General features: G+C 43.1%; 1 protein-coding gene and 1 long non-coding RNA gene across 4 annotated transcripts; one reads left to right on the top strand and one right to left on the bottom strand.

Annotated features, from left to right (window-relative positions):
* Nucleotides 1-305: 305 nt before the first annotated feature.
* ZBTB18 (zinc finger and BTB domain containing 18) lies at nucleotides 306-7,591 on the bottom strand. Of its 2 annotated transcripts, XM_086878179.1 has the most exons (3): nucleotides 7,449-7,579; nucleotides 6,056-6,139; nucleotides 306-3,937 (listed from the first exon to the last, which is right to left on the bottom strand). In XM_086878179.1, the coding sequence occupies exons 2-3, from the start codon at nucleotides 6,066-6,068 to the stop codon at nucleotides 2,355-2,357; spliced, it is 1,596 nt and encodes a 531-aa protein (XP_086734305.1). In that variant the 5' UTR covers nucleotides 6,069-6,139; nucleotides 7,449-7,579; the 3' UTR covers nucleotides 306-2,354. The 2 variants fall into 2 exon arrangements, with proteins under 2 accessions (XP_086734305.1, XP_086734306.1); XM_086878180.1 differs by lacking the exon at nucleotides 6,056-6,139 and having other exon boundaries at nucleotides 7,449-7,591.
* A 451-nt stretch (nucleotides 7,592-8,042) lies between these two features.
* LOC111927571 (uncharacterized) lies at nucleotides 8,043-17,165 on the top strand. 2 transcript variants are annotated; one of them, XR_015283554.1, is made up of 8 exons: nucleotides 8,085-8,284; nucleotides 10,047-10,111; nucleotides 11,255-11,336; nucleotides 12,512-12,634; nucleotides 12,939-13,051; nucleotides 13,455-13,520; nucleotides 13,642-13,931; nucleotides 16,994-17,165. It is a non-coding gene; the product is annotated as an uncharacterized LOC111927571 (long non-coding RNA). The 2 variants fall into 2 exon arrangements; XR_015283555.1 differs by lacking the exon at nucleotides 16,994-17,165 and having other exon boundaries at nucleotides 8,043-8,133; nucleotides 13,642-13,852.
* Nucleotides 17,166-17,567: the final 402 nt, after the last annotated feature.

The raw sequence follows: 17,567 nt of genomic DNA on the forward strand, positions 1-17,567 counted from the left end.
GGAATTCAATAGATTGCTTCTGCAGAAGTTTTTGGGGAAGCAAAAAATATTAATTATTTAAAAATACCTCTACAGAATGATCGAGAGCTACACACAGAGAAATGCTTTCAAAACACAAGCATTTAATTTTTTTAAATGTTAAGTGAGATGTAAATATGTATGGTAGCAACAAAGTGCCCAAAAGCATACTGAAAACATATTCCATACACAGTTAGCAATAGAAGTCTGTACAAAAGTAATAAAGTTACACAATATAAAAAATACTCCGTAACTATAATTTAAAAGAGGGAAAAAAGACAAGGGAATTGATTTCTCAGTTCATATAATTTATTGCAGTTAGCACACAGTTTAAAAATTCACCAACACACCAATAGTACAAAACTAAACAGCATTATAAGTTATTCCCTCCTCAGGAAAATAAAACATACTATGATTGTCAAAGCTAGATGTCAGTCTAAGTTTTAGAACAAAAGAAGAATGTGAAACTAAGGAAAGGAAAAAAGCAATCACTCACGAGGACCACAAAAAAATCCAAGAGAAAGTCCATTTTCCTCAGACACTGATTGTCTTTTCTAACTTAAGAAAAGAATGTAGTTTTAAACCTAGAAACTATTCAAGTAACTAAAGATAACGCTCCAAGGCCATTTTCACAGCTTTTTTTTTTGTTTTAAATGCCATTACAGCCAAATTAACACACATTTGACCAAATATTTCCAAAACAGTCCAGCAATACACAATGGAGTTTTCCATTCAGTATCTTAAGCACAAAAATAGGCTATGTTTACAGTAGTTAAGGCGATCAAATTTTAAACAAAAGCAGAGAAAAAAAAAAAAAAAAGAAAAAAAAAAGGAAAAAACAGCAAACGTTTTCCATGCTACTCCCATAGACCTTATTTGTAAGTGCAAGACAGGAAAACAAACACTGTGCAAAATGCTTTTGACCTGCGTGTTGGTCATTAAAACCACACGTCAGGCTGCAGTCTCTGCTGCTTGGATACGCATAGTCCTTCCCCGGCCCCCCCGGCCCCCCCTGTCACTCAGGCCTGCCCAGGCCTTTCAGCCCGGGGCTTTTTTTGCTTTTTTTTTTTTCAGTCCACAGCCTCTTTTCAACGGGGGAAAAAAAAAAGAACGACCTATTGTGGTGGAGTGGTGCAGCAGGAATCCTACAAATGCTCATCTGGGGAAATGGACGCACCTCAGTTGGAGCTGGCGTGGGGTCTGTGCAATTAGAAGGGGTCTGGGGTTAGTAAATGCACACCGCACATGCAAATCTCGAAGCCTGGTTGTAAACATTCAATTTTTTTTCTCCTTGTTAACATAGCTAAATCGGCAACTCGTAGCTTAAGTTCTTCTCAACTTAAAGACAGTGGGAAAGTAAATTTAAATTAGATAAAATAAAAACAGTGCATTTCTCGTCTTCATAACACTGGCATTTTCAACGGTGTCAGGTTTTTTCCTAAGGAAATTAAATAATTTTCAACTCACTCATTAAAGTTATACAATGCAAACAAAGACAAAAATATACTGAAAATCATGCATTTCTGTAGCGTTAATATTTACTTTTCAAGACTCAACTAAGAGCATCAACACAACCTGCCAAGTTCTTTGATACCTCCCCCCGGCCCATGTAATCAATTACAGTATACAATAACAGTAATTCACATTTTTTAAACACACAGTTCATCACTGCTGAAGCTGCAATATCCTTTTTCATCCCAAGCAAACCTTCACGTAAGACAGAGTCCCAGTGATCCCAGTGTACTCTCAGGGTTTTTGTTTTATGTTTTTGTGTTGGTTTTTTTGTGTTTTTTTTTTTTCCAGTGGGAACTGTCAGAAATCCAGAAGTTGCCATAATAAGTTTTAAGTCAACCGCTTGTTTAAAAATAGATAATCCAGCATTTCAGAAATTTTCCATTTGGGTCTAAAAGCATTCAGGTTTCCAACAGCTAGAAAGGACTCATGCAATTATAGAAATGTAAAGGAACTGACAAAATTGGGAGATTTCTACATTCAGATTTTAAGAGGGGGAAAAAGATCAAGAGTTTAAAAGAATAATGTTTTGGGGAGAATAAAGCCACGTCCAAATTTTTTGAATTGGAGATCCCTTAGAAGTTAAGTATCTGCTGACTTCTATTCCAAAAAGGGGGGAAAATACGCTCCGCAATTAGTTACTTTGTCGGATTACCTCTACAGTTCATTTTTATTGGAGTGCTAAATTAGTGAAATATTCATGCTGCCTTAAAGTGCAAAAACAAGCTAATAGCCAAACTTTCAGTTCAAGGAAACAAGATTGCTTTTAGACTGTACCACAACTATATAGATTTATATATATATTATTTATATATATAAAAATTTTATTTCCAAAGTTCTTGTGAGCTATCTTCTAAGGTCCAGTCTCTGACAGTAGGTAAGCTCAGTGCTTCACTTTTGACAGACAATGAGTTCACCAACTCACAGTGAAACTTCCGAATGTGTCTGTAAAGGTCTCCGGACTGTGTGAACCTGCGTTCACACCACTTACAAGCATGAGGCTTCTCCCGCGTGTGAACCACTGCGTGGCGGCTCAGGTTGTGGGAGTACTGGAAGCTCTTCCCACACTGGGTGCAAGTGTAGGGCTTTTCACCTGAATGAGTCCTCTCATGACGTTTCAAGGTGTACATGCAAGAAAAAGTCTTACCACACAACGAACAGGTTGGGACATTGACATCGGTAGCAGGCTTGCTGCGGATCCCGTCCTGCTCTCGAAAGTGCGTGCTTAAATGAATTTGCAGGATGTGGGGGCTAGGAAAGACCTTGTTGCAGAGAGGACACATGAAAATTTGGCCAGCAGGGCTAAGTATGTTTGACACGTAAGGGAGCAAGCTGCTGTCCATGTTTCCTTCCACCTGGACTCTCTCATTCTCTGGAGTTATCATTTCATCATCGCTTGCCTTGTCCTCTCTATCTAGCTCCCTCAAGACCGAATCTTCCCTCATCGGAGCCAGGTGAGCCGGCTCGTACTGTACCCTGTTATTAGTGCTCACACTTTCTTTCACAGTGCTATGTTCCATATCATAGTCATTAGTGCCAACATCACTCTCATCACAGGAAGCCTCTTTCTCCACCTTCACCTGAACCAGGCTGTTTCTAAGCATGTCCTGCGAAGAGAAATAAGAACTGTTCAAATTTTCAACTCCTGAAAGGCTGGACTTGACAGACAGGTCCAGCACGCAGTCAACATCTGCTGAATCCCTCACGGAGGTGACAGACCTCTGGGACAAAGACTCTGTTGAGCTGCAGGGGCTGGCTACTGTTTTTCCAGCTGCTGCTGTGTGCGTCTCTGCCTCTCCGCCAGTCTGGGGAATGCCTGCTGAGTCTGAGGGCAATCTCATCCACATGTTCCCAGGCTCAGCCGCCAAGTCCCTTTTGCTAGGCAGGATGTTCAATTTTTCATCTTCTCCGTCGTCTTCATCGCTGGGCAAATCTCCTGGCATGTGGCTGCTGCCGTCGGAGAGGCTCTCCACTTTGTCTGAACAACTTGAGGCGTCTTCCTCCTTTTTTGTACTGTCTGCCTCCGTGGTTGCTTTCTCTTTCAGCTTCTTTTTGCAGACTTTGACAATGTCATACATGTGGAGATAACTGGCAGCTGCTAGCACATCTTCAATGGGCAAGTCTTTGAACTGGAGCTTTCCTTCGTACATGAATTCAAGCAGGAGAGCGAAAGCTGGGGCTGTAACAATGTCGCTGTTCAGATGAACAATGTCCCTTTTGTCCAGCTGGTCCTTGTAAAAGAGGTGGAAATACATGCTGCATGAAGCCAGTACAGCTCTGTGCGCTCGGAACTGGGCATCTCCTACCAGAACAGTGCAATCACAAAGAAAACCCTGATGTCTCTGCTCACTCAGACACTGTAGCAAATGTCTACTGTGGTCAGGAAACTCCATACTGTCTTCATAACCTATAAGCAACAAAATTTTTAAAAATTAAATGTAGGTCAGAATCACAGAACTTATAAATCCAAGTAATTCCACTCTAAAAACCTGGTATTTATATTGCCGGAATTCTGGTACTGACACCATGCAAAGATAATTTAACACAAATGTACGATGGCAACTCTTTCCCTGACTGACCACTACAATCCTGATTTCCTTTCTGTGGTAAATAAGCTGGTCTAGTGAGCGCATAGGTACATCTGCAATTTTTTTTTGAAGTATCACTGCTGTTCATAAAATCTGTTCAACATTTTGGTTTCTTTTTTAGAGAACTTCCTCCAGATTGAGTCTCTAGGTGAGCAGACACCCCCCACCACAAAAAAAAAAAAAAAAAAAAAATTAAAAAATTTTTAAATACTAAGTTTGAGAGATCACAGAAGCAGCAGAAAAAATATACCGGATCATCTACCTTCTTTTTAAACTCAAATTGTAGTAAAAGGAGAGGTTCTCACACGAAGAAATGTTAATATACCCAAATCTGACGGTCTAACATTCATAAACTACAAAAATTATTTACTGTGTCAATTTATATCAACAGCAAAAATGGATATTTTTACAAATTAAGTTCATATGGTTTTCTTCTTGTAGTAAGACCAGGTTTTTTAAAGGTTTTAAACCTCCTCTGTACTGTACAATAGCATATGAACATTTTTGCCAACATGCAGAATATACAAAAGAGAGCTAACAACCAAAACGCCAACGAGCACCACTTCCCCAGTGCAGAAGGACAGAAATTTCCCTCCCCTCCCACACCAGGCAGAGTTTGCAGTACTAAGCTTAAAAAAAAAAAAAAAAAAAAGTCATTCAACCATTCAACGTGAGCATGGGTCCACGTTTAAAAAGAGTATCCCAAGTAGTGTTCTTACCCAAGTGCTTTTTTATTTGCCTCCCTTGATGATAAAGACAAAATAAACTTAAAAAAGAAGTAAAGAAATCAAAAAATCAAATGGAAAGTAAAATCTTTTAAAAGCCTGTGTTAATCTATTCTTCTGTGATTGATAGCAATGGTCTCCCAAACCATCTAACCAGTTCGTGACTCTCCGGGCTGGCAAATATTATTGAAAAATCTTCATCCCTCGCAAACCAAGACGTACTAAAACTTACAACACAACCCCTACTATATTCTGTAAAATACCATTGCTAGAGTAAAGCATGAAGATTTACAATACAATCACTTTAAGTGCCCCACAGCCAACATCAATCCTAATCCTTAAGAGGGCTAAAAATAAAGATTGGAGGGCAGCTCACAAGGTAGCTGTGATCAAATTAGGAGGCTGAAAGGACAGAGAGGGACGAAGAAGGAAGCTTATAAACATCTGATCCAGCTGACTGTGGCCATATGGCAGCTGCTGCCCAGATAAAGAGATTAAGAATAGAGGAGTGCGATTACAGCTGTCTGGCCAATTCAGGCAGCTCAAATCTACAAGTTCTAAATTAGTCGCAAATACAAAAACTCCTTCAAATAATTATTGTTACACTAAATAAAAGATTTCAAATGCTACATGCAAGGAAAAAAAGAGGAAACCAGTCAAGCCATTCTCCCGGGTACAAAAGTTTTTAAACACATAACTGATTTCTATCTTTCAGAAGCACTACAGCTGTATGCTACTACATTTCTGAGCTGCTGGATATTTAACCATGTAACGAAGGACTTCCCTACAAATACATTTTAGCTAGGAAAGTCCTTTTGTAAAAACGCACATCTCATACATTTCACTAAAACCCCTGTAAAGTAATTTAAAAGATGCAAGACAAGAACATAAAGCAAAACTCTCTTTAGGCTTGCCACTAAATCCACTGCAGTTTTGGTCTCAGAAATTAAGGATGAACTTGCTCTCTCTTTCTTCCAAACCAAGACATTCCCACAATATGCATTAAAGTTAATGCTAACAATGTGCCCAAGCACTGATACTCTCCAACTGTAGCCCAAGCCTTTTGACTAAGTCCACTTATCTATTTAATAGTCAATTTCATATATTGCCTCTAAACTTGGTTAGAAAAGTAATGTGATTTTTTTTTCTAAAATTCAATAAACAACACACCAAAACAGAAATATGCTGTATCTAATCTATTGCTACTCCTACCTTTAGTACACATAAACCTGATTAAGTCCTTTCCTCTGAGTCTTGCTGGCTCCAGGTCTGTTAGATCGGTGGAAAAAAAGCAGACTAGGAGAGACAGATGCAAAGTGGAGATGATGTTAGAGAGGAATGAGATACCTTCTCCACACACAGATCTGCACACACTAACTCCCTGTCTGTGTGTTAGAATAAAAGGCTGAGGGATGGCAGGCTGTCAGCTGCTCTGACATCATGTTCAGATGGAAATGCTACCTCCAGCTGTGCTCCTTTTAATGCCATATGCTACTCCTCTACACTCCTGCCACCAGCTTTTTCTTAGGAGAACTTTTCTCTTCTGTTAGTATAAACAAAATACTTCAAAGTCTCTTTTTTTCAAACTTTCTAACAGGGAGGAAAAAAAAAAAAAAAAAGAAAATCCTAAACATATGGGGCTCTACTGTATGTGCAGCATAGCAACACTTCTGCCTTAACTTGGAGGACCGCTTTATGTGCTGACAGCTTACCCCAGCCACGGGGTTACCCCAGAAAGCCACACCGGTTCGGTTTTACTGAGCCATGGGGTTCATTTAAAAGCAGAAATTAACCGGACCTATTTACCACCTCACAGCTCCCCTCTCCGCCGCCGGTCCTTTCAGTTCCAGCGTTTAAGGCAGCGCAAGTGAAACCGAGCACCAACTCCGGCTCCCATCGAGCCGCGGAGCAGCTCCCCTGGACGGGGCACTACTGCGAGCGCTCGGCTCGGCTCCTACACCGCTTTTCCCCCGCGGGGACTGGGGCTGCCCAGCTATTTGAGCGCGGCGGCCCCGGGACGCGGGCTCCCAGCCCCGTAGGCTCCGAGCGGCCCCCCCGCCCGAGCGGGAGCCCCGAGCCGCGCCGGCCCCCCCGGTGACACTCACGCGTGTACCCAGCGGGGCGGGTCACCTGCCCGCGGCCGGGCGGGGACAGCCCGCCGCCCCCCGGGACGGGACAGGACGGGCGGGGAGGCTGCGGCGCGCAGCAAGTTCCCGGCGGGCCCGGCCCCGCCATCCCCGCCGGGCGGCGGCAACTTTTGGCCGGGGCTGCGCGCGTCTCCCCCACCTTGGCCCGACACTCCCGTCCGGGGCCCTGATCCCGCGGGCAGCGCCGCCCCCGCCCGGGGCTGGGCGCACCGTGAGCCGCCCCGCGGGGAAGGAAGCAGCTGCCCGGCGCGCAGGAAAAGCCGCCCCCGGGTCACGGCGGCAACAAAAGAAAAGTAACCGGGAGCGTCGCCGGGGCGGCCGGTCCCGCCGCCCGGGGAGCGCTGCCTCCGCCCCTCCGCCCACCCCCAGCCGGACCCGCCGCCAACTCCGCCCGCCCCGCGGGGCCGCAGCGGCCCCGGCCCCGGCGGGTGTGTGGGGATGGGGGCAGCGGGACTCACACTGCGCGGCGGCCCGAAGTCCCCGCGCTCCCGCCGCCGCCCGCCGGCTCCTCTTCGTTCACTTGCCGCTCCGGGATCGCGCCTCGCTCCCCGCCCGCCCCCCGCGCCCGCTGGCCGCCGCCCCCCCCGGGCTCCCCCCTGCCGGCGGCTGAGGAGCGAGCGGGGCAGCCGGCGGAGCGAAGCGGGCCCCGCGCTCAGCGGCTCCCCATGGCACCGGCGGGGCGCGGGGGCGGGCGGGGGCCGGGGGCGGGCGGGGGCGCGGGGCGCTCTCGCGGCGGCGGCGGCACAGCCGGGCCCGGCTGCGGCAGACAGATGTTCGCCCCCTCCCTCCCCGCTCCCCACTTCGGACTCCGCTCCCTGACTGACAGCGCGGCCCGCCCGCGCCGCCGCCGCCGCCAACCGCCGCGGCGCCCCGCCGCTGACTGACGGGCCGCGGCGGCCTCCGATTGGAGGAGGGCGGCCCGGGAAGGCCGGCTGCGCCGCCAATCGCAGCGCGCGGACGGGCAGAGGGGGCGTGCCCCGGCGGGGAGCCGAGGCGGAAGGGGGCAGGGCCACACTGGGCCCGGGGAGGGGCGAGCGGGGCGGGGCGGGGCCGGAGGGGCGGGGCGGCGGCGGCGCGGTGCATGTTGGGACGGCGGCAGGTGCGGCGCGGCCCGGGCGGGCCCGGCGGGAGCTGTGCTGCGATGTGTTCCCGCTCCTTGGAGTGCTCCTGCTTCCTGGAGTGCTCCTGCTTCTTGGAGTGCTCCTGCAGCCTCGCCTGGGCGCTGCTGGGCTGCCGGGGGGCCGGACGGCAAAGTGCTGAGACCACACGCTTGTTAGGGGCAAGAGCATTACTGGTGTGTTGGGGATGGTTATATGTGGGCTGGGTATGTATGCATGTATAGTGCGTATTGCAGTGTTATCTCAAGACCCAAGAGGCATCATCTTACCCTACTGAGAACACACAGTCGACTAAGATCAGGAAACTTTTTGCCAAAATTCACCAAAGAATCTGTATCTAAGAGAAACTCAAGTTGCTGGTGCTTGGTAACTTTGCAGAAGTTGAGTGCGAGAACATCTGGATTAGCATAAATCACAAGGATGGTAATGGATGCTGCTGCAAGATGTCCAAAAATCGAGTAGCTTTACCCTGCCACGTTTATGACTGGGTAATTAGAAATAAGCACCAGTGGGTAATTAGGTGATTCATATCATACCATTGTGTAAAACTCCTAAAGTGAAATCTCAGGGGTGTGCCCAGTTTGGCTGGGGCACTTCAGATGCAAGAATAAACATTTATGTTTGTAGTTCTATGGCTTGGATCCTAGCCTCTCTCCTTGATTAGCACCAGCCAGCTGTGAATTCATGACAAGAATGAAGTGCTTCGGCTTCTCTCTTCGCAAGGAAGCGCTCTGCCCTGAGCTTCCGCTTCAAATCTTCAATTACTGTGGGTAATTTTTGTGCTTCCCGCCGTGGCGGGGCGGATTATGAGGAGCCGTGCCAGCAGGTTGGCATTGTTTGGGATGTGTGTGTGCCCAGGTCTGTGCGCTCCCGGGCAGCGCTGGGAAGGCTGGGGCCTGAGGGGAGGCGAGCTCTCCAGACCTCATCATGGTTCACAGGCAGATTGAGGTCAGCGGCTTTGGAGAATACCACGGCTTAATGGCGGGTTAGGATAGGGCAGTGGAGGCCAGGTTTGAAGGGCTAAGGTCTTCTTTAGCAAAGAGGTTACCTCCAATACCAAGGAGGTTTGGGTATTTCCCCATCTCCCCTTCGGTTTCAGGTAAAGAGGTAATACAGGGGAATATTTTAAAGAAAACAAGAATCACCAACAGAGACTTGGCAGTTTAAAGAGAAAGAACTCAGTTATGTATTAATAACCAAAATTGATTGAGTAGATATAAAAAAGCTGCAAACCATGTACTTTGTCTCTTCAGTGATATGAAACTGTTGTAAAGAAACAGACTGAATTCTAGCTGTGCCTAATTGCTTTGACAGCGCTGCTATGTATATAACACAGCAGCTAGCATCTAGGTGCCCATATGCTTCAAGCATTACACATATATATGAAAATATAAAATATATATATGTACAAAAGAAAACACTTTTCACTCCGTCCTTCAGTGAACTAATTGCTCCCACTAGGTGAGGATATTTTTAACTATTAACTTTCAGTCCCTCTTAGATACTGATATAATTCCATCATTAAGCGTTTGGGCATTTTTTCCATTGGCACCCTGTTTCATATTTCATTATAGCTGGAACTTGATAGGATTTTGTCCTTGTCTTCAGGATACAGCAGCTAAGATGCTGACTCTTCGTGTTTCCTGATTGTTTCCTCAGTGCTAATAATCACTTCATCTGAGAAAAATCAGTACTGTATTCCCTGCTGCCTGTTGTTTCTTGAACATCTTCCCTAAAGCTACTAAACTGCTTTTTCTTTCATTTGCAAAAATAATAGTTGAAAGTACTTTAACAGGAAATACTTAGGAAAATAATTCTAAAGTTTTGTTTGTTTCATTTTTTTTTCAATGTTAAATATACTGATAACTTATGCAGTTACATATATTTGAGCTGTCAGTGACTGTGCCTGAAATGATTACATTAACTGTGTCGTCCTAGATCTCTACACTTCGTGCTGCCTCTTGCTTCCTCAAGTAAGCCATCTCACCAGCTGCTCCGGGTTGGTTAGTAAGACCTCACTTTCTGAATATTTACTGATACAAGTACAGCTTTATTGAGGGAGGAAATTTAGGCATTTACATAATACAAAACTCTTTGAAAAATGAGTCTGCTTAACGTGAAAAAATAATTTATTTGCTAAAGACGACATTTAGCAAATTGACTTTCTCAGATCCTTAGAGACTTTTACAGGACCTGAAATTTAAAAATAAATGTTAAATAAAATTTAATTACTGTTTTTACATTCTGTGAATTTATTATTGCCTCCTCATATACAATAACTTGCCTTCTTATGTTTTAAAATGTATTGAGAAAAAAATGCACTGTCCCTCTTCTAGTATTTACAATGCTGACTCCTAATTAAATCAGGTTGTGTTTTCCATTCTATCATTTGGCTGTATGACCTCCAGCAAATCGCTATGTCTGTTTTGTGTATACTGGTTCACCCTGGGGCTACAGGTTATCTCTTACTACAGTTATATATAAGAGAGTGATCTACAATTACCATTTATACAGCTGTTATAAAAACACACTTTTTTTACTATTTCTAAATAGGAGATGGTGAGAAACAGAAAAAGTGAGTGTGGGTAACACTTTAAGATTAAAAATCTTTTTTGGCAGTGAGTAAGACTTTATTGATTTAGACCTGGAACTGTTGACATTTGTCTGGGATTTTTTTTTTAATGTGAAAGGAACTCTAATTTTTTTAAAAAGTACTTAAAGAGGTTTAAAGACTTAGCATTATGATAAATGTAGAAACAAGATGATAGTGAATTAATGAAAAAAACCTTCAGAGGGAAGACTCACAAATACCCAATAGTCCAGTTGATCCTCTATTAGAAAGAAATAATATAAGACAGGCATTCCATTGAATGAAGCCTTGTTGTAAAGGGACGTAAACATCTGGCAATACACCTGGTCTCTACACATATTTATAAATCACCTCAGGCATCCCAAGATACTGTAAAGAACACACACAAGAAAATTCAACTAAGAACATTCATAAGCCAAGGAAAATAAAAATTATCTCAATATAGCATGGAAAGAAATGAGTCTCATTTACTTCGCAAACACAGTTTGGAAAGACATTATGCAGTTTTGCACTTCTTGCACCTTTTCACTTGCTGACTTTCATTTATATCCTCCAGGCAACAAGGAGGCCTGAAGGCCTTTGGCTCATAACCAATGCTGACGTGGCAGCGTGGAGCTACAGGAGCACCTGCAGCTCGGGTAGAGCCTCCCGGCTTTTGCCTCTGATCTGAGAACATCGAGGTTTCCTGGCATCTTTTCTAACACAGTTTGTGTAGTGAATCTCCCAATATTGTTTGTTGCTGCTCAAGATTCATTAATACGTAGTGAGCTGCTTTGCAAGGTGCCAGCTTTGCCTGCTAGCCTTAAAAGTCTTTGTTGCATTTGTTTCTGGAGCTTGAATGGAGCTATGTGCTCTTGGAAACTCTTCTTGAGGAAAGTCCAGCAGAAGAGTCCGAGCTGACAAGGGTCAAAGGGCCTGTGGGACATTTGGGTCCAGAGCAATAGGTTTAGGTGCTAACAGAACACAGTTATACTGTGAAAAAAGATGAAAATCTGGTCCTTAATATTTTCTTACACTTACTGTATAAGGTAGATGTATGTAGAACTGTAACCCCATTTTTGACATGTTTTTGAATTTGTAGAGTTCTGCTGTGCTAATTACTGTACATTCCATTAATTTTGTTTTCCATGCTGAAAAAGAAATAGACAACGGAAACTGCTCGTCTGCCACCAGATATCCCAGGTTTAGGCCCTAGGGTTGTTTCAAACTGTATACTGTCACCCATATGCATTGCTACTGTTTTCATTGATGGGACAATGGAAGTGGGTACCCTCATGGTAAATTAAAACTCTCCCAGAAAGTTTTGGTGAATAGGACTGGAGGTAAAGCAGAAAAAAATATCAACAGTATTATGTATCCCAGAGAAGTGAAAGTTAGGATTTATGATCATGGCAGTCTTGTGTTTTTGGTGGTTTTGGGTTGTATTTTGTTGGTTTGTTGGTTTGTTTTTGTTTTTTGTTTGTTTTTAAATTATTTCTGTTGTAGTATAACTTAATTGATGGCAGTCTGGTTTTCAGAAAAATTAAAAATTAAGTAGTTTTTGAAGCTGCCATCACACTTGGGGTTCAGCTGATGTCACTGTGGAAGAGTTTTTTCTCTGGGGAACCAGTGCTGAGGAAGTGCCAAGATAATATAATACTGCCTTTGCATGGATTGGCTAAATGTGCATGTTATTGTGCCAGAGGCTGACTGGATCACTAATTCCTATCTGCCCTAACTATGCTGGATAAGCATCAGGATGTACTCATCTAAGAGCTTTTCTTACCATGTGAGCCAAAACCTCCTTTCTCATCTCAAATGCTCTCACATATAGGAGAAGGAGTGTCCTGCACTGAGGTTTATCACCAAGGTGGCTTCTAATATTCCCGCTACAAGATGAGGACAGACACCACTGATAAACTTTCTGTATGTCCAGATGTCCTTTTCTGGAGCATAGGTTTGTCTAATTTTAAGCTACAGCTTCTGCTTCACATGGGAATTATTAAAGAGGGTGAGGACTTTGTCATGTCCCAAAACAATTTCAAGGCTCTGCATAAAAATTTTATCATAAAATATGGAATTGGTCTTGTGGGTGGAGACATGAACTGGAATTCAGTTGGATTTGTTTGTTAATGATATTACATTATTACATTAATAATGACTGTTAATGATATGCACACCATCACTGGAAGCAGAACTGAAATATTTTCTGTCTAAAAACCTCTTCTTTTGGATACAAAGGCTTCAAATTTCCAGCCTAGGAACAGCTGGCTGCTGGAGTCCAGTCTACCACAATCCCAGTCAACCACGAACAGATGCTTAATTCAGAACAGAAGTACACCAGGAGCTGTTGCATGCTCACAAGAACACATAGGTATTATCCCAAAGATACATAACAAACACAAAACAGCTAAAAACAGAAAGTTAAAACAGAAGAGAGACACAAGTCATGAAAGGAAGAGGATGGGAGTGATAGTTTATTTGTGGTCTGAGCCCCTGCAGTGGCAGAGGTGTACTGGGTGGGACTGCTCAGAAGGCATCCAGATGTCTTCGTTTTACAAAATTTCCTGTGGTTCCTGCTGAGGTTGTGTGGGTGCAACTGGTTATTGTAGTTGGAGTAATTCTGAGCAAGTTAGAAGATGTGAAGCCATTTGAGCTAGTGTGGTAGCCCATACCAATCTGTAGGTCTGCCTTGTTCAGAAGTTAATAAATAAAATGGCACCTTAGTTTCACAAAACCATTGGTTTAATTTTTGTCTCTTTATATGCTGAGTGCAGGTGTATGCTTCTGTGTGCATTTTTGGGGTGCCCCTTCTACAAGGACATGCTGTAGAAACAAAGCAAGTAATAGCCGTTATATTATTGTTTCACTATATTTAAAGCAGACCTGAAAAATACAATGTTTAGCCAAAACTCTGTTAAATTTTCTTATGCTTTTTCTGTAATTTCTTTCCTATCATTACAGATTACAAAGACATTTATGCCTAAACAGAAGCTGTCTTCTTCCAATCAGCCTGCTCTTTCTGCTCAGTTCATTCACTAAATCATTTAATCACCCAAGGCCATATGTTACCATCTTGTGTAAAACGGGTGGAAGAGGAAAAAAAAATATGCAAAAATCTCTGCACAAGAGTGGGTGTCAGCATCCAGCATAGCTCCCACTAGGAAGCACAAAATATGAAATGTTATCAGCAGTGAATGTGACTATGAAAATAAACCGAGACAGACAAAAGAAAGAGACAAGCCATTGCAAAGGTGAAAAAGACAAGCTTTGAATATGAATTCTGGGTGGAAAAGTTATGGACTAAATGTTGCATATTAGTCCATGTGCTCTTATTCTCAATATTCTGCCATTAATATAATGCTCTGCTGTAATTAACTTGAAAGCACATTAACTCATGTTTACAGTCCCGTTTTTCTCATGGCATAAGACCCTGTCCCTTACCTGGTTCCATCTTTTCTCTCTCTGCCTCTCTCTCTCTCTCTCTCTCTCTGTGTACTGGCACACATTTTGTCCCAGGTATTGTTGTGTGGAGTCTTGTGCTTTTACCACTTGGCTTCAGCTGCTGTTCATTGTCACGATTACTTTGCATGGCTTTCTCTCTTGGCACATTTGCTGGGTGACAGACCCTCAGGAAACACATGACTTGGAGCAAGTTGTGGGGTATGTGTTCCTGTCAGGGAATGAGGAGGCTTGAGAGAAATTAGAAGTGGCAAATCTTTTCTTTTTAAAGCAAGGGGACTTCGCAGTTTTATGAAATTACCTGTAATCCACCCTTTCTTCATATCTACAGGAAGCTATTATGTTTTTCCTTGCCTTCAAGCTTAGAACAGTCCTGCAGTCGGAGATGGGAGAGCAGCTGATCAAAAAGCCACTCCACTTGTAAAGACTCACAGGACAGGGGCATAACACTACAGACTTCAAAAGAAACCCCTTCTCTAAAACTGCATATACCAGTTTATCCTAAGACTATGAAAGCATAAAAGATTATATTTTCATTTGCATGGTTTGCTGGTTTTTATTTGGCAGCTACAATAACAACAGGCTACAGTGAGCCCATAAAACAAAGTGAGAACAGCAGCTCATTTTTGTGGCAGAATGTAATGGCTATGGCTAAAGGGCTTGCATAATTCATCTTAAACCCTTATGCCTCTATTTATTGACTTTTAAATGAAAATTAAACTCTTAGAGCCATAAGGAGGCTTCTGGTATCTGAAACGGGATTTCGATGATAATATTTTTATCTGACACTACCAGCTGAAAGCTCCCATTGGGAAGCATTTTACCAGGAAGGCCCATGGCTGGGCAGGGCTGTGTCTCCCGTCCCCAGCCTGCTCTTGGTGCAGCACCAAGGCCCTTGGAGACCCAAGGTGGAGGAATTGACTGGCCGCACCTTGGGAGTCTGACCCAAGAGGTGGCAACCATAAATTGTGTTTTCATGATGGGAGGATGATCACTGAGGTGACTGGCAAGACAATATTTACCACTTTGACAAAGTGAAAAGGTGAAGAAGAACTGAGGTGTCTGATTTCCTCAAAGGCAGCTTATGGTAATATCAGGTATAATCCCTTTCCTAGTACACAAGAAGACAAAAGATTCATCTGACCATACTGTTAGGGTAGAAAAAGGATTTTCACTTCCCAGAAGGTTATTTTGTTTGTTTCTCAGATTTTTCTGTAATGTATCATTTCCCCCTCTTCTTTATTCTCCTGAAGATAGAGCAGACTCAGGAAGTGAATTGCTGCTTAGGGAAGTGTCCTGCCTCCAAGCTGACTTATATAGTAGGACATATGGCATAAGTTATATTTGGACAGATGTGAACAAGTAGTCAGTAGATTTGATAAGATTCTTTATTTAAACTAACTTGCACAGTGTCACTGTTCTACCATCTTTCTCTCCTTCCTCAATCTGATCTTTTGCTGGTTTCAAGAATTTTAAATATACATTACAGCCAATGGGTCTGTAAAGCTTTAAATGCATTTAAGAGCGATTCAGTCATGACAATAATGTCAGATTTTCTCCTCACTATGATTGGAAAATATCTGCTTTTGATGATAAAGCAGGCACAGATGATACATTGTATAAGCTGCAAACTCCAAATGATTAATCAGACAGCCGAACTCAATGCAAATGATTCTCGTTGATTTGTTTAATTTGGCCACTAATGCTCCTGTTTCACTGATGTGGAGTTGAGGCACAAAGTAGTTCTGTACCTCCCAAGGGTAATATAGAAATGAAATCTCAAAAAAAAAATAATAGTGTTGAATTAGTTTCAAGAGGTCATGTAGTTCTTCTCTGCCTGGATTGCTGTCAGGATCATCTGTATCTGGGCTGTTTCTGGCTAGTGTTGGTCCATCCTGTTTTTGGAAATCTCCAGTGAAGGAGACTCCACCATCCACCCAGGCAGTTGTTCCCACTTCTCCATTAGCCTTGCCAGAGATGATATTTTTCCTGGTATCTTCTTTCAAGTATTGTTCTAAGAAGCTTCTTGCTTCCATCCAAGCCAGAGTGATCATACAGAAGAGTTTATTTCTTTAGCTCATGAATAGCTCATGTGCTGGAGGCCAGCCATTGTGCCTTGTCCAGCCTTGTCTTCTTCAGGTGAAACAGCCCTACATGTTCTTTGTAGATCATGTTTTTCATGTTGTATTTAGTATTTTTCAGCTTCTAGTTGGTCCACATCCTTCATAGCCATGCTCTAGCTATGGATCCAGAATTGACACAATTATTTATTCCTTCCAAAGCAGAACATTTTGGTTTCATCCTAATTGCCATGCTCATTTGGTCCATTTTACTGGACCATTTTGAACACTTCTTTCCTCCAGTGTGCCTACAGCTCATTCTGAAATTCTGATCTGCAAATTTAAAAGTTATATTTTTAAGCTGTTTATCTATATCATTAATGAAAAAATTGAGTTGTACCAAATCTAGGTCAGCTATCTAGAGAACTGGACTCAATATAGCCCTTCAGTTTGGCAGTGAATTTTTGGTAGGGATCCATTGTGTATGGCTTTTCAGCCACTCTTGCCACCACTGATGAGTTTTGTCTTGAGCATGATCCCTGGTTTGGTCACAAGTGCACCAAGCAGGGCAAGGCAAACAGCCTGGCTGAAGGCAAGACACAGTGTTGATTACCTTCCCTCTTTCAAGACCTCTTAACCAGTTTCAGAGAGGAACTGGTTTTGTTTAACATGCTTCATTCATGATTAATCAGTGTGAACTGGTGCTCATCTCCTTTTTGTCTTCTAGGTGGTTTTAATATGTTTAATTATTGTTTTGTAATTGCCCCATAATTGTCTTTTCATTCTCTTTTAAGGAAAAGAATACTCCACTTGTCTTCCATAAGTTGTCAAAAATGGCTTCTACTGATCAGGATATTACTTCAACCAGCCCTTTGCCATCAAGAGGATGAAGGATAAGTACAATAGAAATGAGGAAATTATGAGCACCTTATCAATGACTTAATAAAAACTCTTTGGTGGTGCAAAGGAGGGGTTGCAGTGCAGCCTTTTATCCCAGCACATCACTTTCTCACCAGCCTGAGCAAATCCCACTCCCTCACGTTAGCTCTTAAACCTCAGCTTTGCAAATTTAAACTTTCCTAGCGTGTTATAACTCTCAAAAGATAGCGTGGGTGGGTGAAAAATGCATTCCTCAAGGCTTGAAAATAGATGTAAGTGGATATTTGGTATAAAGCTAACAAAAAGAAAAGCCATGGAAATGTATTAATTGCTACAAAAATGGGGTTTAACTGCCAGTTGTGGTCCAGCCCATGGCTCGACAACTTGACCTAATGCTCACCTTTTAGGTACAGGCATGTGCTGCATAAGCATATGTGCCATTTTAATTTCCAACCCCACTTTTTAATGGTTAAAAGCTAATTAAAACAT

Source organism: Cyanistes caeruleus, chromosome 2, assembly GCF_971803275.1.
Source record: "Cyanistes caeruleus chromosome 2, bCyaCae1.hap1.1, whole genome shotgun sequence".
Lineage (NCBI taxonomy): Eukaryota > Metazoa > Chordata > Aves > Passeriformes > Paridae > Cyanistes > Cyanistes caeruleus.